General features: G+C 49.5%; 1 protein-coding gene across 1 annotated transcript in view; it reads right to left on the bottom strand.

Moving 5' to 3' along the window:
• Positions 1-22,503, bottom strand: part of C8B (complement C8 beta chain) — a 39,245-nt gene extending 16,742 nt beyond the window's left edge. The window contains exons 1-7 of the mRNA XM_006200535.4: positions 22,412-22,503; positions 14,549-14,705; positions 11,367-11,508; positions 9,192-9,333; positions 6,614-6,746; positions 4,366-4,563; positions 867-1,107 (exon numbers count right to left, since the gene is read on the bottom strand). Coding sequence (XP_006200597.1) covers positions 867-1,107; positions 4,366-4,563; positions 6,614-6,746; positions 9,192-9,333; positions 11,367-11,508; positions 14,549-14,705; positions 22,412-22,503 — 1,105 coding nt within the window. The remainder of the gene's footprint in view (positions 1-866; positions 1,108-4,365; positions 4,564-6,613; positions 6,747-9,191; positions 9,334-11,366; positions 11,509-14,548; positions 14,706-22,411) is intronic.
• Positions 22,504-24,206: the final 1,703 nt, after the last annotated feature.

Genomic DNA, 24,206 nt, shown 5'->3' with positions numbered 1-24,206 from the left:
AGACCCGTACATCTGTATGGAGAGTGGACGGCACATGGCGAATGGGGGTTGAACATAAGTTTGGAGGCTAAGATAATAACCTGGGGCAGTGTAGCCCCAAGTGTGGTCTGTGGACCAGCAGCACTGGTATCGCCTCAAAGCTCGTCAGAAATGCAGAACCTTGGGTCTCATTTCAAACTTGCTGAATGAGAATCTACCTCTTACAAGATGTGCAGATAATTCACATTCACACTACATTTTGAGAAATACTGGCCCTGGGGTGAGCAGAAGATGGGAACAGTAAAGAGAAAATATAATTTGTGGGGTTAGAGCTGATGTGACTTGCTAATAGATGGGAAGGAGAGAAAAATCATTAATGGTGACTCCTAGGTTTTTGGCTTGAACGACTGATTGAATGGCAGAACCATTCTGAGACATGGATGACTACGGAAGAAACATGCAAAGCTCTCTCTGGGGGCAGGTTAAGTTTGCTGTGGTCATTAGACATTCAAATGGAGATATCAAGGAGGCATTCCAACACGAGCTCGTGGGTGCACAGAAGAGATCCAGGGTAAATATATAGATCAGGAACGATCTGCATGCTGAAGGCATTCAAAGCCAGGGGATTACGTGCTCCTGTCGAGAGGGAGTCATTGTAGAAAGGAGGGCAGCCCAGACAGAGGGCTGGCAGAGGAAGGCCAACATCAGTAAGTTTGAAAAAGGACGAGAAATCTGCAAATGACACTGTGGAAGGAGAGCCAGGGAGGGAGAGGGGAAACCGGGAGCACTAACTTATAATCCCTCCCCCACAATGACTAGACGCCTCTCTCCCATAGTTCCCACGTGCCCCTCCAACCCCCATCAGAAAGGTCGCCTGGGCAGCGCACCCTTTCTCTCCATGGCCTCTTTGTTCATCACGAGCGTGTACTCGTAAACGCCCCCGAGCACGGCCTCTGTGATGTAGTGGGTCCCGAAATCGCGGAAGAGATCCCTGTACTCCCCGTAGCCGTACTCCAGGGGCAGCTGCTTGACTCGCTGAAGGAACTCGTAATGGAGCATGAGGCTTCTGGATTTCAGCTTGTACCGGGCGACTTCAAGGTCAGAGCGCGCGTGCAGAAACGAGCTTTTCTAAATGAAATACCAACAGGGGAAAACCAGACCTTTGAGTTTAGGAATCTGAAACGAAAAGATGAACTTTACAAATATCATCCGACGTTCTCGGCCTGGGGTCGTCACTCATGGCTCCTGTAGGAGGCCTGAGGGAAGACGGCCTCTCTGAGGAGCCTTCATTTCTCATAAATATTCGGATGTCCTTGTCAGCTTGGAAGAGCCTCCTCTTGACTCCCTGCCTTACAGTAGCAAATAAGGAATGAGAAGGAGGGTAAGGAGAAGCAGACACGGAGGGAGCAGCAGACAGATGCCCGTGGACCACGTCGAGGGGAGACAGGGTTTGCGGACTGGCAAAGGCAACTCCTTGGTGGATGCTTTTTAAAACTCCCAAGAAAGGCCACTCAAGAAAGAGTAAAAGCAGTGCTTTAGGAAGGTGAGACATCGTAGTGCCTGGCAAGGGTCCGCAGACAACAGCCGGCACACAGAGCCCAGTGTGTCACTTACTTGGTTTTGTAAATCAAGTTTCATCGCAGCACAGCCGTACTGACTCACCGTCCAGAGCTGCTGTCCCCATCCAATGGCAGAGCTGAGCAGCTGCCACAGAGAACATACAGCCTGGCAAAGCCTCAACTATTTACTCTCTGGCCCTTTACAGAAAAAGTCTGGCGACCCCTGGTGTGAGGGAGAGACCAAAAGATGGTGACACTTGATCCAGGCAGGACCCGCATCCAGGAGGATTCCTGTAATTGAAGGTCGGAGGATCCCACCCTGCCTTGCGGGGAACCTGTGGGCCATGCGCATTCTTCCCTAAACTTAACATTCTCAACCAGTTTGACAGGTCAGCTCTGTAGGCCACGCCAGCCCCCCTCCCTGCCCTGCGCTCAGGCCACCCTAGTCCCACCCCAGTGACTCAGACCCTCTTCCTTCTTCCTAGGACCCCTCCAACCTAAGCAGTCAACACGCGCTCTCATCATGACTTTTCTAAACTCAGGTTTCATCTTCCGCTTGGGTTATGATAAAAGCTTCCCCACCGATCTCCCTCTTCCTCCTCGCCCGTCCCCAGGGCTCCAACCAGACTGGATGTCCTACAACTCCAACAGTATTACTGCGACAGCCCTCTGGGATGAAAATAACCCCCTGCAATGGCTCTCAATTGCCTCCTAAATAAAACGGATTCCCTTCAGTGGGATGTAGGAATTTCACAACCTGTCCCCCATGAGCCTCCTGGCCTCAGCTTCTACAATCTCAAGGTCTTCCTCCCCCTACCTTATTTCCACCACCCACGCCACACGTCAGCATTCATCCAGCGTCTCCCTGTTCCCCACATCTTTCCTTCTCTTGTGGAATATAATTTCACACATCTTATTCCTTCTGCCAGAAAGGCTCTTCCCTCCCATTTCTGCCTGACACACACCTACTTTTTTATTTTAAATTCCTGCTTAGCCATGACTGCCTATGTGACGCCATCCCTGAATTTCCCCGACACACACTCCACGTCCTAGGACTGCACTGCAGTTTGCTTAAACTTCCTTTACTGTAGATTCCATGCTGTCTTATAACTGATACCAGATGTGTGCATGTTGACCTCTCCTACTAGACTGGGAGCTGGAAGGCAGGAATCAGGTCATATTTGTCTCCAGGTTTCAAGTCTCAAGTTGAGTGCCTAGCACGGTGTAAACACTCTGGAGCTGGCTGTCTGAATCAGGGAGGTGGGAGGGAGGGATACAGAGAAGGAGAAAAGGAGAGAGAAAGGGAGGCAGTGACTGCATGGGACCTCTCCTTTTCTCTCCTGACAAGGCAAGTTCCTTTTAATCACGCCTGCTATTCCTTACTGTATTTCAGCCTTGAGCACCAACCAAGTGCCATCTTGAATCTAAAGATGTCAGAAGCAGCCTCAGTCCCCGAGGGGCTCACAGCTGAGAAGACACAGAAAAGTAAGCAAAGGCAATCACAGTCAAATTCATGTTTAACACTCATGTCCTCTACTGGCTGATATTCTGGCAGCAGAGACCTTCCCGGGCCCCTCACCACTCCTTTTTTCTCGCATACATCGCTGTAGACTATTAATAATTTTCATTCCCTCCATGCTGCTCTGAGATTAGTCTACCACATCACACCCCTGTTGCCAACTCTCAGAGACCTGAGCATCAGCGCCCCTGATTCACTCTGGAATCCAAGGTTCCTCAAGTCTGCCTGTCACCTGTTCTCCGCCTTGCATCCCTTACCTTCCCACTCCCGTTCCTCCTCTTCCGCTGAGTCACAGGCTTTGACCGTCACCTTATGGCTAACAGGGAGCCGCTGGTATGATTAGATTAGTAACATAAAAACATGTTTCTGGCAGCACATACATTTGAAGGGGCAGGCTGGAAGACAGGAGACCCCTGAGGAGGATCGAGCGAGAGGTGAAGGGGCCTGGGGCTGGTTAAGATGGAATCAGAGTTAGGTGAAGAGGTATTGCAGAGTGACACTGAAGAATCTGGTGGCCAGCAAGTGTGGAAAGGAAGAGAAAAGACTGCCCGATACGGTTCTGACATTCTCAGCCTGGAAAGACGGAAGGCAAGGGATGCTACTTAACACAGAGAAGTCAGGAGGAGGAATTTGCTTTGGAGGGTCCGCAAGGCATCCAGGTAATGATGCCCAGGGAGGCGCAGGGCAGAGCTCAACAGAAAGGAGAGGAGCAGCGGTGCAGGCTCAGGCTCGCCCTTGTAGAGGAGAGGGAGTGCACAGAAGAGGTCGCCTGGGGCAGCTGCTGAGCAAGAAGGGAAGATGACCACAAATGGAATAAAGAAGGCGTAGGACTGTCGGAACCCAGGAAGGGAACTGAGAAGGAGAAGAAAGCAGGCAAGAGAAACAGACACGTGATGGTGTGGTCAGCGTCACTAAATGCCCCAAGGAGCTGGAGAAACATCTTAGGGGACATTCCGGAGCAGAATTTCAGCAGAATGTTTGGAACAGATGTCAAATTGCCGGGGGTCAAAAAGTCTCCCAGAGATGGGTAGTCCGGCAAGGCGACCATCCTCAGCTTAATGAAATCTGGAAGGAAAAGCTTATTCAAAAATGACAGTAAATAATTACAGAAAGCCACTGCTGCCTGGCCCTTCTAAAAAGTAAGCTAGTGTAAGACCAAGGTATTTTTTTGCGAAAAGCTTTTCAAGGTAACAGAAATACAATTAGTTGCCAAAACTCGGAGCAATACAGAATACAGGCACATTCGTGAACATGAAAGTTCAAATGAATACACAGAAATTTATTTAAAGAGCAAAAATGGATACTGACCGTATGAGAGAATCGTTTGATCCTGCTAATTAAATGTTTGCCGGTATCACTGGTTTTGCTAATGCCAAATTCAAATATGCCAGGTTTTTTAAAACCAAGGGAGAAACTGGACTGGCCAATGCTTGTCTCTGTGACATTGTGTTCGAAATCTGAGTATGATTCGTATTCTGTCAGCACAAATTCATATTTGCCTTGGGTCTGAAGGAAGAGAAAAAAAAATGGTCTGTATTTCATCTGAGTCACATCAGTCCCATTTAAGTCACCAGATACCCACTGTCCTCTGACTCTGTTCCAGACACCGGAGCAAGTGCTCTGGACATAGAAAACACAACTGCCCATGTCCCCACCCCTGGGCTCCTGATCCAGCAAGAGAAACAGACGTGCAGGCTGATACTCGAGGTGGGCACTTGATCAGGCCGTGCCCTGGGAGAAACGCAACAGAACACTCTGGGCTTGGACTGGGTGCAGGCAAAGGCGCGGAGGGGCAAAGGGCAGAGGGCAGTCCAGAAACTGTGGGGATGCTAGTGAGGTGGTCTCGGAAGATGCCAGAGTGAGGGGGAGATAACGGTTGTGAGAGGACGTGCTGGCATCCGGCTGCTGAGGCTTGGGGATTACTCCCTGAAACGTGGACTTAAGCCAAAGGCGAGCTAACGGAGGAAGCAGCTGAGTATCCAGAAGTCCACGATAGGACGGGATAGCGGTCAGGTCAGCAAGGATGCACATGGGGTCAGAGAGACAAGCCAATGAGGAGGCTCTAAGAGGAGGGCAGCGGGGAGAGCTGCTGGACTGAGGCAGTGCGGTGGGGATGCAGCGACAGGGGACGCCTTTGAGAACTTAGAGGAACGGTCTGCTCAAAAATTGTTTGCTCATGCGGTGCACAGGGCAACTGCCAAGGGTGTTGCCTGGGTAGCTCCACAGTGACCAGTCCCCAGTCGGCTCCGGCCCCGTCCCATCGGCTTCCAGATGTCTGCACTTCCATCTCAGCTTTGAGGAAGACCAGCAGAGGTGATTCCAAGCGGGCCTGGCGGCAGGCACCATTTTCTCGTCGGGTAACTTTGGACACTGGGTTAAACTTCTAAGGCCTCAGCTTCTCCATGTGCAAAATGGGGACAACATGGACTCCTCCCATTGGGCTTGTTCCAAGGGTCGGGTTTGTGTGGGCGGAACGCTGCACACCACCAGGCACAGCGCTCAGGAACACTGGCTACCGCGAGGGGAGACTGAGATCTACGTCGCCTGCCTGAGGAGCCGTTTCCACCGGGATGATGAACGGCTGCTCTGCGCTCCTCCCTTACAAGTGGAGGCTACAGGGATGGCCCTGGCCCCAACCGGGGAGGGCATGCCTGTCCCTAGGTTCATTCTGTCTTTTTCAGCCAGTAAGTATGTGCGGGGAGAGGGGTAGGCGGGAGGGAGAGGGCGGAGGGGGAGAAGCCCGACCTTCAGGACTGCACCACGTTAGAATGAAAACCACCACCCACGTCTGCCAGGCCAGCCCTCCCATGTTACAGATGAGGAAACTGAGGCCCAGAGTGGAACAGGAACTTAGCCTTAAGCAAAACTGGCACCTGTGGCAGAGCCAGGCCTGGCACCCAGGCCTTCCCCCGGATTTCAGGTGCACTGTCATGTAAGATCGTCTGTTCTAAACCCCACTCTCCACGAGACTGCGTTGGAGTCTGTGTGTTAACCACACGGGCTGATCTTGGTACAGCATTTTATAACCTCAAACGCTTAGCACGATGCCCCGTTTTAGCAGGCAAGGACTTGGCAATCACAAGCGTTAACCCTTCCCGAGGGCTCGCTGTTAAACCTGGTACCAGCATTTGCTCAGGTCATCTCGCTAATCCCCTCCCAGCAGGTAGAACCTTTACAAGTCCCAATTTAAAGGCAGGAAAACGGAGGCTCAGAGCATTCAGGATGACAGAGACGACAGGCTGCAGGGCCATCACATCTGCAAGACTCCAAATCCTAAGCTATGCGTCTATCTTCACGGTGGCTTTGGACACCATTGTTGGTATAACTGCTGCTCCGACATTTACGTACCGCCTTCACGAGACACAGCATGTCAGCCTCCCCACTGCGTCCCAGGGAAGGAACTGCTCATGTGACACAGGAAGAACTGAAGCTCAGGGAGGAAAGGCGAGGTAGCCCAGCTCGCCCTGCTGGCAGGCTGCGGCCCGGGCCCACGCTCCTGGCCCCTCAGCCAGTCGTCCTGCCTTTGCCCCTCGGTGGCCTCCCAGCTGGCACGTACCTCTGGGGTGAAGCTTTCCACGTTGTACGGCTTCCGAAACCTTGTGTTGAGGATGTAGTGGGGGGAGCAGCCACCGGCATAATACCTGTGATCGAGAACCGGGCCCTCCAAGCTGTTCATGAACAAATTGATCCTGCAGGAAGGTGTGGAGAAGGGGAAGAGGTGAAGGCGTAATCCTGACTGGGAGACCTACTAAAGGACACTACCGGCCCTTGGCACGGCACTCAAGGCCCTGGAGGTCCGGCTAAAAGCTTTCTGCCTTCATCTCTGGCTACTCCCAACCCCAGCCCCAATCTGGAGGTGCCCGCTCTTCCTCCAGTCTGCTCTGCTCCCTGTGCCTAAATGCCCTTCCAGCCAGTCACTGTTTTACCTCTTACTTCTCTTTCAAGACTGAGCTCTGTCACTGCTGGTTGTGGGAAGCCTTCGCTGACCCTGGCACCAAGCTGGGTTAGAGGTCTTCGGGAGACCCAGTGCTTGCCCCATTCGTGGATTTACTGTTCTGCATTATTGCAGCTGCCTTACAAGAATGGTCCAGCGTAGTAGGTAAGAACATGGAGTCTGGAGTCAGGTGCCCAGGGTCAAATCCCTGCTCTGCCATTTACAATTTATGTGACCTCAGGCACAGCAGCTAACCTCTCTGCGCCACAGTCTCCTCATCTGTAAAATGGGAACAAAGAAAATCTTATCTCTTGGAATGGTTATGAGGCTCATGTGCGTCCATGTTTGTTAAGCACTTAGAACATTTTAACAAAAATGTGTCCACATTTGTTAGGTGCTGAGAACACTGCTTGGTCTACACTAGAGGCTTGTTATTTATGTGTCTGTTGTCTTCCCCAGGTGACGTGCTCCTTGGGGATGGTGGTCTTCCTTTTAATTTCTGTACGATCTCCATCACAGGACACCAACCTAACTCCCATTTACTGAGGGTCCAACTGGAAACCGAACCAGTCGCAGGTGGCTCAGTGCATCACCTTCCGTAGTGTCCCCAAAGCCCTGGGCAACAGAATCATCGTCTGCTTAGAGAGGATGAACATCCTGTCTCTATTCAGACATTGTATGTCACCGCTTCCTAGGGCAGGCCTCCCCTCCTGACCTGCTTCGATTATTAGTGACAGCTCTGGGTTTTTTTTGTTGTTGTTGTTGTTGTTGTTGTTGTTAAAAGGAGCTCTCTCTCCTTTCGGCTTCTGCCTGCTGGCCTCGGTTCTGTTCCTACCAGAATTGTCTTAGGTCCTCCTTCGCATAACAGGGTTTCCTGTAGCATAATAATGTATATTCGTTTATTTGCTTTAATGCTGTAATAATCAATTGACATATGTTGGCTCACTGAATCCCTCTGAGGTTTAATCCTTATACCCATTTAACATATGAGGAAAGTGAGGCCCAGAGAGGATAACTCACTTGCCCGAGGACTCACTGCCAGCAGGTGGCGGGGCCAGGACTCAAAGTCAGAGTCTAATTCAAGAACAGAAGCTGCTTTATCCCCGCCCGACAAGCTGCCCCTCATGCACGAGTTTCTTACCATCACACCAGCTTATTCAGTCCTCACAGAACTGGGGAAAGGGTCTTACGGACTTCTGCCTACAACTGACAAAACTAAGGCACCACACAGACAGGTGCCTCAGCGGGGCCCTGTGGCCTGTGAGCTGTCCTTCTGCCCCTCTTGCAGGGTCTCGACCTCTGCTGCTGGCTCCAAGTGTCCACTCTGTCACCCTCTTTGCCGTCTGCCCCTTGGGAACTCTCAGTTTTCCAGGCCTCAGTTTCCTTATTGAGGAGTGGGGGTTATGTTAACTAGTTTATCAGGTGGTCCCGAGTGGAGGCCTTCCCCACACCAGGAGCCTGTGTCTCTAATAACAACCTTTCAGGATGGAGAGCAGATTTTTGTTTAGGAAGGAGGTGAACCCCATCCAGGGCCACTCTCCTCCCCACACTGCATCTCACAGGATGACCTGTCAGGCATGTGAGGGGAGGTTCTCAATCTGCCCCTGGTGGCTGAGAGGCTGCAGAGGGAGGCAGGGAGGTAGGGTGAGCACTGGGCCAGGGTGACCCCCTCTGACCCTGCTTCCTCACCTTGCCGGAGGATTGAACGGACTCGGAGACCCCCAGAAGCTTGCAACCCAGACTGGCTGTGGGCCCTGCGGGAAACCCACTTCTTCACTGACTGGTGACTTAGCAGCCTCTTCTCTGGGCCAGCCTCTACCCTGGGGCCTCGGGATAGAGAAACAGCTCAAACCTCCCTCACACTGAAGGTAGTGCTCAGAAAGCACCTAACACAGTCACAATGCAGGGGTCAGAGAAACCTTCCTGCCAGCCCTCGCGGGAGCCTCTCTGGTCCCCACGCACAGCTCAGCCCTCAGTGCTCCTGAGCCAGCCCTCCCTGTGGCTGTGTATCCGGGACACACTCCTGGAGCTTCAGCAACTGTCCTCAGACAGCAGCCACGGGCAACCCCTTACACTCCACCCTTTCTCAGAAAGGAAAACCAGGAGCCACTCTGTGCAGATCAGCCACCTCCCTCTCTCCTCCAGAATGACATCCCGTCGTGTGCCTTCCCAGCTCTGCAACAGAAGGACAGCCACTCACCCACTGGCCAGGCTGCCAATGGCCCAGTATTGCTCCACCTCCTGCGGACATTTTTTATATACTCTTCTACAGTTCGCCTCATCTGACTGGTCTCCACAGTCGTTGTCCCCGTTGCAAAGAAGTCTGCGGTTTACACACCTCCCTGGGATGGAGAAAGGCTGTCAGCCGTGGTCCCAAGGCCGGCAAGAGGGAGGACTCACATGGTATGGGGCCTACTGTGGGCCAGACACTTCGCTGTGTCTTGAATGCTCTGTTTGCATTAGTCCTCATGTATTTGGGGTGGGTGGGTAATGGAATTTAGTTTCTTACCCCGAAGAGGCCAGTGTTGTATTCCTGAAAGCCCTTGAGAGGAGATTATTAAGGATGCGGAAAGGAAAAGAGGCTTCTGGGCAGGGGTCAAGCGGCCAGACAGGCGGGAAGTCTGAACACTCTGCTTGGGGCTGATGGGAGGAGGTGGGTTGGATGGGTCCTGCAAACAGTACTAGTCCTGAGACTGTCCGCGTGTTACCTGAGCCCCTGCCTCAGTGTACCCACCTGTGAGATAGAGACATCATCGCCCCAACCCCCAGTGGCTGCTGGGGGTTGACATGAATACATGAAGCAGTACTGACTCATGGTCAGCGCTGGGTAAGCACTGTTACTGCTGTTACTTGCGTTTTGATGGGCCCCATGCACATGGCTGGTAAGTACTGGCAGGCGGCTGTACTGCCCCAGCCTAGAGCTTTCTCATCGCAGATTCTCCCCACTAAACCACACTGCCTGCAACACCGCAGCTATCTGGGCCATTTTTAAATGATAGAAATCCCTGGAATCTATGTTTAAAGTTACTTGCAGCACTGTCGCCTCCTTTAACCACTTCTCCCCACCCACTTGACTTGCTTTCTTATTTGTAGATTCTTGGTGGGTAAAGCTCATAAGATATGTGACCCTTTTTTTCTGAGATGTGCCCGGTCATTTTTAACCAAGGTTCTTGGGGCGTGAATGGCAGAAGAGTTAACAATCAAGTCTTCAAACGTTTCTTACGAGGCATTTAAACTAAACTCTGCTTGAATAACCGTTACGGCTTTGGTCAGAATCATGGAACACTGGCCATAATGAGTCCACGGACACCCTGTAAAAGTCTTTCGGATTCATTAGATGGAGGTTTACATTTGCAATAAGCCCCAGAAACTGCACTAAGAATCCCTAATTCTTTCTGGAAAGACCTTGAAGCCTAGTCCACATGGTTACAGCATACATAAGGAACTGCATCTCTCATCTGGGTAATTTGGGTCGGAACACTCTTAGCTTTTTGATGGAGCCTTGGAGAGGCAGAGAGGTGTATGTTTGCCTGCATTCGCTGGAGAAATGACTTCAAAGGACAAGTGTTCACTTAGTTCTGCAGCTGGTAATTACTCATTTGTGTGCTCTTCCTTCCCTCTGTCTGCCCATCCATCTGCCCCTTATCTTCCCCTTTCTTCCTTTAATCAAAAATGTCTTACTGACTGTATCACGTATTGGAGATTATGCTGAACTTGGTGATACAGACGTGCAAGAGAAAGGGACTTTCTCACCAAAGAGCTTTCAGAGATGAGCGATGCTGACTCACCACCCCGTTTGAATGGTGCAGGCTTTGCTCCACTGTACTTAGCTCCAAGTCTCTGAGAGAGGCTGCAGGGCTAACCACCTGCAAAGAGCGTTCATGGCCGCTGCATCGCTTGGCGCTTATCAGCAAGCCTGCAAGGTGCTAACATCACTTCCGATTTTCTGTGGAGGGGACTGATGTGCAGAAAGGTTAAGCGACTTCTCCCAAACCACACAATCAAACTAAGATTTGACTTAATTCAGGATTTCTGATTCTAGCACATAACCTCTGGTGTCCTCAATGTCAGTGAACGTAATCCGAATTCCCAAATTCTTATTTGCAGCCCCTCTGCTCACCTGCTGTATGATCTTGGGCAAGTAACTTCCCCAAGTGTCAACTTCTCAGTTTGTGAAATGGGGATAATAGTAACACCTGCTCTATAGGGTTTTTTTTTTTAAATGAAATAATACATGTAAAAAGAGGTCAAGGAGAACAAGGAGGGCTTCTGGCCTGACACATGACCTTCATGGACACTAGGCAGTGGCCAGCCCTCCCATCTTCACGAGCCTCACTCAATGGCTCTCCCCTCCCATTCCTGCATCCCTGTATACCTGTCTGCGCACACACGAAGCCTTCACATCGCACTTGACTTCTGCATGGTCTGTTGGAAACACAGTCTTCGACTTCCTTGTCAGAGAAGCTGCATGGTTCCCCATGGAACTGAGAGGGCTGGAGCAGGTAGGCGTGTCTGTACTGTGGCAGAGAGTGGCACGGTGAGCCCTGGCCAGAGCCTCGGGGCCCCGGGGCCCCGGGGGGCTGAGGGATACGCTTAAGGATCTCTATTGCGATTGGCTGTTTGCCTATTTCAACTAGACTGGGGGCTCTCCGAGGGCGGGGGCCTTGGCCCTGATCTCTGCCTCCGCAGGGTTCAGTAAAGATTTGCTGAATGTGGGAAAAGAATGGGCTTTGGAGTTAAAAGGTCATAAGTAGACTAAGGGAGCCAGTTCAGTATCACAAAACCACAGACTCCCAGCTTGATGAATCCAATGGGCTGATTCAAGTCTTCTCATTTACCAAGTAGCTTAAAATGCAAAAGCATGTACTTTGGAATCACAACTGACCCTGACATTCTCTAGTCACGTGCTATTGGGTAAGTTACTCAGCTGCTGTGACCTCAATATACTAATTGATAAAATGGGGATAGTGAATTATCTAATAATGAATTAACAATAATTAATTTAATTTAATGATTAATAGTTATTAATAATAAATTACCTTAAAGTACAGTTATGGAGTTTCAATTATATACATGATATATATTTCATATGTATGTATGAAATCTCAATTGTGTTGTCTGGTACATAGTAGGCACTCAATTTCTTGGACTTTTTTTTCTTTTTAATTATGAATACATTTTAGCAGTTAATCTTTCTCTCTCTCTACCTTCCTGTTTGTTTATTCCAGAAATGTTGATTGAATTACCAAAATATTGATTGAGTCACCTAATGTTGAAAAAGGTAGGTGTTATCTGTGCTGGTCTGTGCTTGGTCATGACCACCCCCTCTGGGCCACCCCCCAGGAGGTCCCAGATGATGGTGGTGGTGATGCTCTACCCCAGGCCATCAACACAGTGCGCTGGTGCCGTGGTAGGGGAAGTGCCACGTTCCCTGTAAACTCACAGGGGAATCCCGGGCAAATGCGACGGTGAGGTGACATCTAGGCTGAGCCCCAAAGGATGAACAGAAATGTCAGGCAAACATGGAGAGCTGGTGTGACGAGGGGAGGGAAGAGTGATCGGGTGGAGGGAACTGCTGCCCCAAAGCTGAGAAACTAGAGAGAATGTGCCTTGTTCCAGGAAACAGGAAGAAACTCACATGCCTGGAGTGAAGCGGGGGAGAGGGAGAGTGGCGAGAGGAAGGAATCGTAGCCAGAAGCAGGTGATGCAGGGCCTCCTGGGCCTCAATCAGGCTGGGTTTAGTCCTTCATTATGGGGCAACGAGAAACCACATCAGAGAAGGAAGTGATAAGACTTGGGTGGCTTCCAAATGCTAGTTGCAGTCAAGATTTTGGTGCCACCAAAGAAGGCCAACCAGGATAGCAGCCCCTTTGCAGACTGACGTGTTAACCAGCCAGTTCCTGCCTGCACGGCGCCTGGAAATCTAGAAAAGAAGCAGATCGCCATCCGCCCGTGCGCCTTTGCTTTGCCAGGGAGCCTTTCTTCCTGGGAGGCAGAGGCTGGCCCGACAGGGATCAGGTCTGAAGAGGAGGTGCTGGAAGGCAAGCCCCAGGCGCCGAAGACAAAACAGCTTTGAAGAGTGTAGAAATGATGGTGAAAGACAACTTCCAATTCCAGTGGAAGGGCTTTGATGAACCCCCAGCCACTGACCCTGCAGGCAGCAATGACGACCACCGAGGGAGACTGTGTAGCAGACTCTGAGAGCTCTTGCGGGCCGAGTGAGAGGATGGATGGATGACTGGTGCTGAGTCTTCCTGGTTTATGGTGCTGATGAAGCAATTATCCAGATAACTGGATCAATGTTGATAACGTCAGCAATAAAGCCTACTTTGGGAGCTGAATGAGCCTGCTTGGCTCTCTGCACTGATCCAATTAAGCGTGTAATTGTCCTGGGCCTACTTCCACAGCCTCTTTAGGGTCCTAGCCCTGGCTGGCTCGGTTTCCCAAGGAGCTGGGGAAATGGGAACCATTCTCTTTCCTTCGACACATATGCTGTTCTGGAGCTGGTTCCGGGTCAGCCCTCCTGTGACAAAGAAGCTTGAGAACAGACACATCAGAGACTGTGTGTTCTGACTGGCAAAACACTAGATGAGAAGCCAGTGGCCGGAGTTCCAGGTCTGTGTTTGCTAATAGGTGAAGCCGAGAAATCTACTCTGGGTCTCTGTTTACCTATCTGCCTAACAGAAAGTGAAGCAAGTCTCCTCCCTCCCTTAAGAGATGTCAGACGATATGAGATCAAACCACAGATATTTACGGAGTACCTCTCACACGCCAGAAATTGGCCTACACACTGAAGATGTAGAGTTGGATACATGTCTAAGCACTCACAGCATGATGGAGAGGCAAATAGTAAGAGAAAGGTCAGTAAGAAGTGCTAGGATGCAGAAGGAAGGAGGAGCTACTGCAGTTCATAGAAGGGTGTCTATCCAAGGGCAAGCGGGGCTGAGAAGTCAGGGAAGGCTTCTCAGAAGAGGTGGCCCCTGAGCAAAGTTTCAATCATGAGTAGGTGTTAGCCAGTGAAGGCTGTGGGAAGGCCACCCCAGCCTGAGAAGGCAGCATGAATACAGGCACAGAGAGAGTGTGCAATGGGCAGAGAAGTACACATATTCTGGGTGCTGCGGCGGGGCTGTTCTATGGGGATGTAGGCCAGGTCGAGGTCACGGGGCGCCCTGAGTACCATGAGCCTGGACTTGATCCTAAAAGCCATGTGTAGACTTTGAATGGTTTCAAGCCAGGGAAAGACAGGCCAGATCTTTATTTTCAACAATTCCCCTGGTTGTACCATGAAAGGCGGATTGAAAGAACCGGGTTGGAGGCGGGAAGCCTAATCAGGGAGCTGCTAATGGGAGCAAGGACAGATATGCCTGGAAAAAACCCGCAAGATCAAAGAAAGGATTGCTCCTTGGAAGCACGGAGGAATCGAATCCATTAGTTAAATCAGCCAACCTTTACCGAGATTCCACTAGGATCCAGGCACTGTCAGCAGTGCCTCAGCCGATCTTGCCGAGTATTTGGGCTCCTGGAAGCTTAGGGCTCTCCCAAGGCCCGGGTACCTACCCTTTTCTTCTGACAGGGATCACACGTGGTCCAGGGGGACCAGCTGGACAGTTTGCAATCGATAGGCACTGATGAGACACCCACACTCCGCGTCTGTCTGCTCTTGGCAAGGCTCTCGTTGACTGCATTTGACTCGAGCGGGTGTGACCTTTCACCCCTAAAAGGTTATCACAGAGAAGAGAGTCAAGTGTCAGACGGGAATTAAGGATCCATCCAACCACCTGTCCGTCCACTCAGTACATACACGTTTGCTCACTTGTGCGAGGCTATTGGCTTATCATTCAAGTACATGTTAATTCATCCAACAAATGTTTACTGACACCCAGTCAGTGCCTGACATTCTGCCCAGCTATGGTCAAGAGAGTACTGACCTCTGACCAGAGGACAGGCCATCAGCAGCTGCGTGATCTTGGTCTGCGTGATCTTCAACCTGCGTGTGCTTTACTTTCCTTGCCTGCACAGCCAGAGAATTATGCCTACCTCTTAGGGCTACTGCTGGGATTAAGTAAGGAGGACACGTGAAAGCACTTTATAAACTCGCAGGTGCTCTAGATTTGCAGGGAATGCAGCCACAGCTAGATGTATGACCTTAAGCAATTCCCTTCCCATCTCTGGGCCTCTGTTTTATCCCCTGGAAAGTCAGAGCTTTGGACCAGACGGCCTCAGAGGTGCCCTCTCACATCATGAATATGAGATACTTTTTCTGAGAACAAACCATATTCAGGATACCGTAGGGGATACAGAGAAACAGGAGACAGAGGCTCTGCCTTCTGGAACTCACAGTGCGCCTGACAGTAAGAAAAGAGAGACTTGTCTCATGCCTTAGCGCTTCCGGACTTTATCCAGTAGGCAAGGTTCTTTTTTTTTTAATATAATTTTTTTAACATTTTTTATTGATTTATAATCATTTTACAATGTTGTGTCAAATTCCAGTGTTCAGCACAATTTTTCAGTCATTCATGGACATATACACACTCATTGTCACATTTTTTCTCTGTGATTTATCATAACATTTTGTGTATATTTCCCTGTGCTATACAGTGTAATCTTGTTTATCTATTCTACAATTTTGAAATCCCAGTCTATCCCTTCCCACCCTCTACCCCCACCAGTAACCACAAGTCTGTATTCTCTGTCCATGAGTCTTTAGATTCCACATATGAGCGATCTCATATGGTATTTTTCTTTCTCTTTCTGGCTTACTTCACTTAGAATGACATTCTCTAGGAGCATCCATGTTGCTGCAAATGGCGTTATGTTGTCAGTTTTTATGGCTGAGTAGTATTCCATTGTATAAATATACCACATCTTCTTTATCCAGTCATCTTTCACTGGACATTTAGGCTGTTTCCATATTTTGGCTATTGTAAATAGTGCTGCTATGAACATTGGAGTGCAGGTGTCATCCTGAAGTAGGGTTCCTTCTGGATATAAGCCCAGGAGTGGGATTCCTGGGTCATATGGTAAGTCTATTCCTAGTCTTTTGAGGAATCTCCACACTGTTTTCCATAGTGGCTGCACCAAACTGCATTCCCACCAGCAGTGTAGGAGGGTTCCCCTTTCTCCACAGCCTCTCCAGCATTTGTCATTTGTGGATTTTTGAGTGACGGCCATTCTGACTGGTGTGAGGTGATACCTCATTGTAGTTTTGATTTGCATTTCTCTGATAATTAGTGATATTGAGCATTTTTTCTTGTGCTTTTTGATCATTTGTATGTCTTCCTTGGAGAATTGCTTGTTTAGGTCTTCTGCCCATTTTTGGATTGGGTTGTTTATTTTTTTCTTATTGAGTCGTATGAGCTGCTTATATATTTTGGAGATCAAGCAGTAGGCAAGGTTCTTAAGCACGCAGGCTCCATGGTCAGAGCTGTGCTGTCGGACATCACTGAGGCTGCGGCGAGGTGGCTGCATGGAGGTGGGGAGAGTCGGAGGCAGGACAAGCAGGTGGGAGGCTCGTGCAGGAGTGCCGGTGAGCGATGTGAGCCTGAAGTGCAGGGGACGGAGGATGGGGAAGACGGACTGACGGGACATTGCTCAGGTGGAATGGAGACAAGTGATGGGTAATGGAGGGGATGTGGGTTAGAGGAAGGGGTTTGAGTTGATGCTGGTTTGCAGTCTGAGTGTGAGGGTGGGTGAGGAGCACAGGAGCAAGGGAACTTGTTGAGGAAGGTGCAGCCGGGGCATGCTGAGTTCCAGGTGCCTGTGGAACACCTATGTAGAGTCTCAATAAATAGTTCCTACGGAAATAATGCCGCTTGGACCTAGAGATCATCATTCTAAGTGAAGTAAGTCAGAGAAAGACAAATATCACATGCTATCACTTATATGTGGAATAAAATAATGACACAAATGAACTTATTTACAAAACAGAAACAGACTGACAGACACAGAAAACAAACCTACGGTTACCAAGGGAGAAAGGCGGGGAGGGAAGGATAAATTAAGGGTTTGGGATTAGCAGAAACAAACTACTATATATAAAATAGATAAACAGCAGGGTTCTACGGTGTAGCACAGAGAACTCTATTCAATGGCTTGTAATAAGCTGTAATGAAAAAGAAAATATATATGTATAACTGAATCACTGCTGTACACCAGAAACTAACACAACATTGTAAATCAACTGTGCTTCCATTAAAAAACAAAGATCCTAAGTAGTTCTGGATCTCAGGAGAGAGATCTGTACTAGAGATACGGATCTGATTGTGAAAAGCTACAGGAGAGGGTAAGACTGTTCTTGAGAGATGCGGGCCAAAGAGAAACCGGTGGGGAGCAGGTGCGCTGCCAGGAGAGACTGGTGCCTGCCAGGCCAGGCAGGGTAAATACATAGAGGTGACTGGGGGATGGAGTGAGGCCAGTGGTGGTGTTGGTGGGGGATGGGAGAGGCAGACGGTGTCACATCTGCATTGCAGCCATGCAACGTGAGACCTGAAATATGTCTAGACAATAAGGCAATACTTTTTGTTAAGCTCCTGGCACTCGTGGGACACTGGGTGAGAGAGAGTGACTGGGCATGTTATTTACTCTGTCTTGCCTCCAGTTTCCCCAGGTGTAACATGATGGGTATATTATAATCTCTATTGAAAGAATGTATAATGCTGTAAGATTCTTTGTAACTCATGTTTCTTTTCGGGGTAAAAAGGGAGAAGAAAAGAGAAAGAATTTAGATTTGTTGAGCACCCAGGATGTGTCAGACCCTGTGTGAGATGTTTCACCCCTGCCAGCTCATCTAATCCTGACAGCAGTGTTAGGGGCGGCACTGGGGCCGTGCCGCCTGGACAGAGGGGGAGGCAGCCGAGAGTCACGCAGCTGGCACGCGATCACGCTGGGGTCTGATCCAACATCTGTTCGACTCCAGTGCTGGTGTTATGCCCATTGCCCCACGCTGCCTGGAGGGGAACTGGGCCAGCACCCCCTCCACCAATCGCCTCCATCTCCAGACGAGGCATCTTTCACCCCTGCGTCCACGACTGACTTCTCGGGGACAGTATCACATCGTTTCCACTGTCTCTAATAGACAGAACATCACTCCAGACAAGGTCATTAACAATACATTCTCACTTGGCAAAAGTCCTTAAAGGAGGGTAATATTAACTACAGTGAAATCCATCTCCATGACCACCCCAGAGACCAGCAAAAATCAATTGCCTAGTAATGTTGGATCTTGAACGAAAGGTCAAAGACGCTCCTGGAAACCACAGGTGGATACTTAAAAATGGTTACTTGAGCAGGATGCCGCAGACCAGCGGGGAGGCTTCAGAATGTGGTCTTATCTACTCATTTGACAAAGCAATATTGTCTATGATTTGGCTTCTCCTAAGCACGTATTTGACAGCCAGGCAGGATATCCTCTTCCTGTTTCCACTAAGAAACAGTTATATTGTGTTTTTAGCAACCATCCACCCAATTCAGGCCACAGTGGAGACTGAGTGGGTAAGTCATGTGCATACACGCTATTAAGAATCACCATCATTTTCTGCTCTGACATTTGTGACCCTGTTAATGGGCAAGATGATCGCTTACAGAAGGAACTTGGTAAAGAGTAGTTATAACCACCAGCTCTCTCACTTTTGCACCCAGTTTTCATTATGGAGGTGGCAATACAATGAAGTCATCAGCTGAATACATAGTACCTCTGTAAATTACAGCAGCTAAGACGTGTGCGGTTTCTGAGTCCTACAAAACGCACACCTGAAAGCAAGACCGGCATTAAATCGCATCTTTAATTCCTGGGACTAGCATGGACCCAACAGAGGGCAGGGGCAGTCAGGGCCTTCATGCCTGTGAATTTACAGAAACAAACCAGATGGACGTTCTGAGCAACCGACTTGATGTCTGTCATTCGAATTCTTCTGGATGTTTATCTTACGGTTACCAGAGGTGTAAAGGGGTGGGGAGGGATAAACTGGGAACTTGAAAATTGCATCTCTTGGGAGTGATGGAAAGGTTAGCTACCTTGATTCTGGTGGTGGTTTCATGGGTGTATACCTCTATCACAATTCGTCAAATTTTACATCTGAAATACGTGTAGTTTACTGTACAGGAACCATAGTACAATGAAGGTGTGAAAAAAATCCTCTGGATGTTTTTAATGTTGAAAAGTTAAATATGTCCAGAGAAGCACGGAAAAAATAATACTTATGTACTTACAACCCAGGACTGGCAAGTGTTAACATTTTCAAATACTTTCTTCTTCTTTTTTTTTTTTTTTAAATAGAAGATAATCTTTTAAATTTGACCTCTTTGCTGACACTAGCCCCAGTCCCACTTTCCTCTCCTCTCCTTCAGAGGATGGCACGGTCATGAACTTGGCGTGTACCCTTCTAGTCTTTTAAGTGTTTTGCATATCCACATACAGACACACCAGAGAGCACTGCTTTCATGTGCTTCACTCATACTGGACATATTATTCTGTAACTTGCTTTTGTCAATCAACTTTGTATTTCTGGCTTATCCGTGTTGATTGATAAAGAGATCTTGTTCCTTCCTTTAACCAGATGTTCCATCATAAGACATACATTCCACCCATTTATTCCTTTTGAAGGGACATCTATATTTTTTTCAATATTTTGCAATTGCAGACAATGCTACAGCAAACACCCTTCTGCAAGTCCTTGGAACGTATCCCCTACGTCAGGACAGGCAAGGATGTACCTGCCACTCCTCGGGGTGCACGGAATCTGTTGCCGGCCCGAGGACATATTTCACTCTGTCCCTGTCTCCTACTTTCTGTCTACCAGGAGTCTCTGATCAAAAGAAAGATGAATCCATCGCGTACGGCAGGATTAGGTCAGCAGTAAATTGCGAGCCATCAGTTTATATAGACGGGTATATCAATATATTTTGGCTTTCTGCAGAAATGCCCTGACACAACAACTTTCTTGTCACACACAATTTGTTCGGCAGCTGCATCTGTCCCCTTTGCAAATAGCATCCTTCCTCCTTGCTGGAAGGGGCAGCTTCTGGGTGGCAGATTTTCAATTTCTCTTCTCTCTGTCATTTGCTGTTGTAGACATGAAATTTAAAGCAACATCTCAAGGCAACCAATGTGTGGTCCAGAGATAGAGAAATGGCCTGGGAGTCTAGCAAGTCAGATCCACAAGGTAGGTGGAGAGGCAATAATGCTTTAGTGAGAGGCAGAAAGATGCAGGAGCAGACAAGGGCTCTGGAATCAGACCAAAAAAATAAATGAAACTGGATTTGAATCCATATTCTGTTTTGTACTAAGTGAGGAACCTTGAGACAGTCATCTCCCTAAATCTCAGCTTGCTTCTCTGTAAACTGTAAACAATAACATTTATCTCAAATGGCTGGGAGGATTGGGGCTAACATATCTAAGTGGCTGGTACAGCAGGAAATAAACACAGGTCTCGTGATGCTGTGATGGCCATTTCATCTGACTTGATTACAAGAGTAACTAAAAATGGACACTTTTTTAGCTAATATGACGGAGGTCTCAGCATTTTCCGTGCCAGAATTGAAGGCGTGGAAATCAATCGCATGCCGTGTTCAGGGGTGCCCCGTGGGAACCACGCGTCGAGGTCAGAGCGCTAAACCCAGATTCAGGGAAGGGTCTGAGACTCACCAAACGTGAATGACTCTCTTCTCCTCTCCGAGGACCAGTGTGGTTTTCTACATGGTACGAAGAGAGATCACAGTCCTCTCCCAGCATAGCTGGAGGATCACGCGAGGGTCCCTGACCTGTCGTCTACCCGCCCACTCCCACCTCCACCTCCTGCCTCAGGGAGAACTTCCTAACCTGTAAGTCTGACCCTGTCCATCTTTGGCCAAAAGCCCCCCAGTGGCTCCCCATCGCCTAGAAGATAAGGTTCAAGCTCTGCAGCTGGTGTGCAAGGGCCCCCTCAGGCCCGCCCGTGATCTGACTCCGGCTGGCTCCCACCCTGTCTCACCGGGGGCAGCTGCCCACCTTGCCCTGTGCCCAAAGCTCACTGAAGCAGATGTGCAGCTTCAGGAGCAAGCCAGGCACTCCCATTTCCACGCCCTTGTCTGTGCTGCTTCCTCGGCCTGGAACACCCTCGGCGCTCCTGGCCCTTTGGCAAACACCTCTCATACGGGAAGAGTCAGCTCAAGCATCTCCTCTCCCAGAAGCCGTTCCAGACCCCACGCCCAGCACAGCGCACACTCCCTCCCTTGTTCCCCGCCTGCCCCTGCATGATCTCTCGTCGCAGTTCACACAGCACGTGCTCACATGTTGGTTTCCTCCGTGAGAACATGAGCCCTTTGTGTCCTGCTCATCTCCGCATCCCCGGAGCCGGAAAGGGAGCCTCACGCAGGGGTGCGCATGTGGGCAGGGATGCTGTGACCCCGCTAAACCCTCCATTCCTGACACATTTCCTCGGCTCCTGACGGACACAGAGTGCATACAAGGAAGGCCTTGGCAGCTTCGCTCTTTTCACGGCCAAGTGGAGTTTCTGGATAATCCTAATGGCTGTTATTCATCGAGTGCCCAGGGGGTAGGGAACACTCTTCATCCTGGTCTCGGGTGGTGCCCGATGGGGCCTGAGCGCTCAGCACAGCTGAGTCCAGGGGTGTGCCCAGGGGGCCTGGTGCTCCTCCTGTGAGAGGCTGAGCTCACCCAGCTTTTATGGAATGAGTCAGAGGAGTGGCCTGAACAGTCCTCTTCCCCACGGGACTGCTCACAAGGAGGCCGGGGACGCCTGGCGGCTTCAGACCCTCACAGTGGACACTTCTCCTGCCCCAGGACATGCACTGGAGCCCGAGTTTGAACTTCCACTCAAATTAAGTTTGAGCTTTCGACTCAGATGTTTTCTTTAGCCTGTTTTGCACCCTATTAACGAATACCGACAACATGATGAAATACATCAGTTAGCGTTTAACTGCTGGGAACATCTGGAGTGTGAGAGAGCGTGTGTGTGTGTGTAGGTGTGTGTGTGTGACAGAGAGAGAGAGAGAGAGAGAAAGAGAAAGAGAAGAGAGAGAGCAAAGAATTTAGGCTGATGGGCAGGTAGAGAGGGGGCACTGTCATATTAAAATCCTTGCTATGAATTGGCCTTCCCCCTCACCCCTGTACATAACAAACCTTCTGCGTAAAGAATCACAACAAGGCTTTGTTGAGAATACAGCACAAGCGCCCCAATCTTCTCAGCATGACAAAATACATTTAAACACGTCCGTTTCTGATGGGAACTCCTGTTGAAGTCAGCCGCTTGGTTCCACAATTACGTGAAGAGTTGTTGATATTATTTTATCAGGCGCGTGCCAATTGCTTCCAAAGATGTTCCTTATTCAACAGGCATGTGACAAGGAGAGGGTCAGCATTATGTAGCTTTTTACTCTCCTGTCATATTGCTGATTAGGGAGTCGTCTGTAACCGTCACTTACCTGGAGCCAGGCAAACTGAGACAGCCCAGGGCAGCACACAGAAGAAGCAGCTCTGCCGGCGCCCTCCGAGCCCACGTCCCCGGCATCGTCATTGTCTCTCTGCGACAGGGGAGCTGACCGAGGCTCCTGGGCGCATGAAGAGCCTGCACGGAGAGCGCTGCTGTCAGCTGCTGTCCCCACACAGCAAACAGTCTGGCAAAGTAAACAGAAAGCCATCAGTGCCTGCAAAAGCCTTAGACTTTGCACAGACAGAAAACTTACCTGTGACCCTAGAAACCCATGGGAAGGATGGCAAGTACTGCTATAGCCCGGCTTGTATTCATGGAAAACAGACTTTGGGGCGAGCAGCTGGGAGGACAGGCGGTCAGCGAGGCGATAAGGACTGTGGGCTCCAGGTCCAGGCTGCCTGGGCTCGAATCCTCTCCCTGCCGTTTCCCAGCTTCGGGACCTTGGGCAAGTCGCTGTACCTCTATGCCTCAGTTTTCTCGCTTGGAAAGTGGTGAGAGTCAAATAAGTGCATACAAGTCAAGTGTTTACAACAGGCCCCTGCCGGGCACTCAGACACGCGAGCTATCATTACTCAGTGGAGTGCAGGGTCTGAAGTCCGGCAGGCCAGGCTTAGAATTCTGGTTTTGCTTCTTTCTAGCTACGTGATTTTGAGTAAGTCAGTAAGAGGCTATAAGGCTCTAGAGTCCATCCACGTGAGTTCAAATTCTCTCTGTATCTTTCACCAGCTGTGTGACCCAGGGCAAATGATTAGCCTCTCTGGGCCTGCACTTTTTCATTTACAAAACAACCCTCACGGGGTTGTCACAAAAATTAGATACATCTGAATATTTAAAACAGTTTGAACAGTGCCTAGCACACACTACGTGCTCTCTCTAAAGGTGAGCTGAGGTTTTCATTGACTGTCTCTGGCTCTGTTTCCTCACATGGAAAACTGACAGGGCTATGCTTATCTATCACTTAAGGTCGGGATGAGCTGCTAAGTGTGAAAATGTTTCACAAATAGGCATCATAAAAATGACAACTGTAAGAGATCAATTAACCAAATATGTGTTCTTGTTACCACATAACTTATGTAGGACTTAATTTTATTAAGAGAAAAATAGATGGCTGCCCTGATGTTGCTGGGAAGTGAAGTATAGATGATGACTGGATTCAGACAGATTTAACATTTGTCTCCAGTATTTGCTGATAACCTTGAAAGCCACCATAATAGTGGCACCTGAAAGGAACTCAGTAAACACCGTTGCCCTTCACTCTTCACCTATCACCTCTCCCAGGTAAAGGTCAGAGGACTTTCCTCTAGGGTTGAGCCCAGCAAAGGCAAGTACCACTCACACAGGGTGAGTCAGACTTGTTATATTTGAGCCTGGAAGAGTGAGTGCTTCCCCTTTATCTGTTTGTTACTCTGAACTGCACACTGATGGCTCTGTCTTTTCTTTGTGGCCCCGCCGTTAAACTGAATTAAAGAAAAATGTGATTCTAACAATCTCCTGAAATGGCATAGTCCAAGCAAATGTTCACCGTGACACCTGTGGAAATGATGTCTGTATTGTCTGTGGCCAGATGTGGGGCGGGTGTCTTCACATTTCCAGCTCCACTGCGGATACACAGTGTCAGCGGCTACTCCCAACCTGGAGGTGGTACCCGCCCTGCTTGTGGTGAGAAGCACAGGAGTTCGATGTGAAAGAGACGTGGTGCCAACTTGAAGGCCATGTACAAATGGCAGAGGCTCTCAAATGTACCCCCATCACAGACTCCTCAGAAGCAGCACATTCAAAGTCCAAAC

This window comes from Vicugna pacos, chromosome 13 (assembly GCF_048564905.1).
Source record: "Vicugna pacos chromosome 13, VicPac4, whole genome shotgun sequence".
In the NCBI taxonomy this organism is placed as follows: domain Eukaryota; kingdom Metazoa; phylum Chordata; class Mammalia; order Artiodactyla; family Camelidae; genus Vicugna; species Vicugna pacos.
The sequence above is the reverse complement of the archived record's forward strand: the minus strand, read 5'-3'. Positions and strand labels throughout refer to the sequence as shown.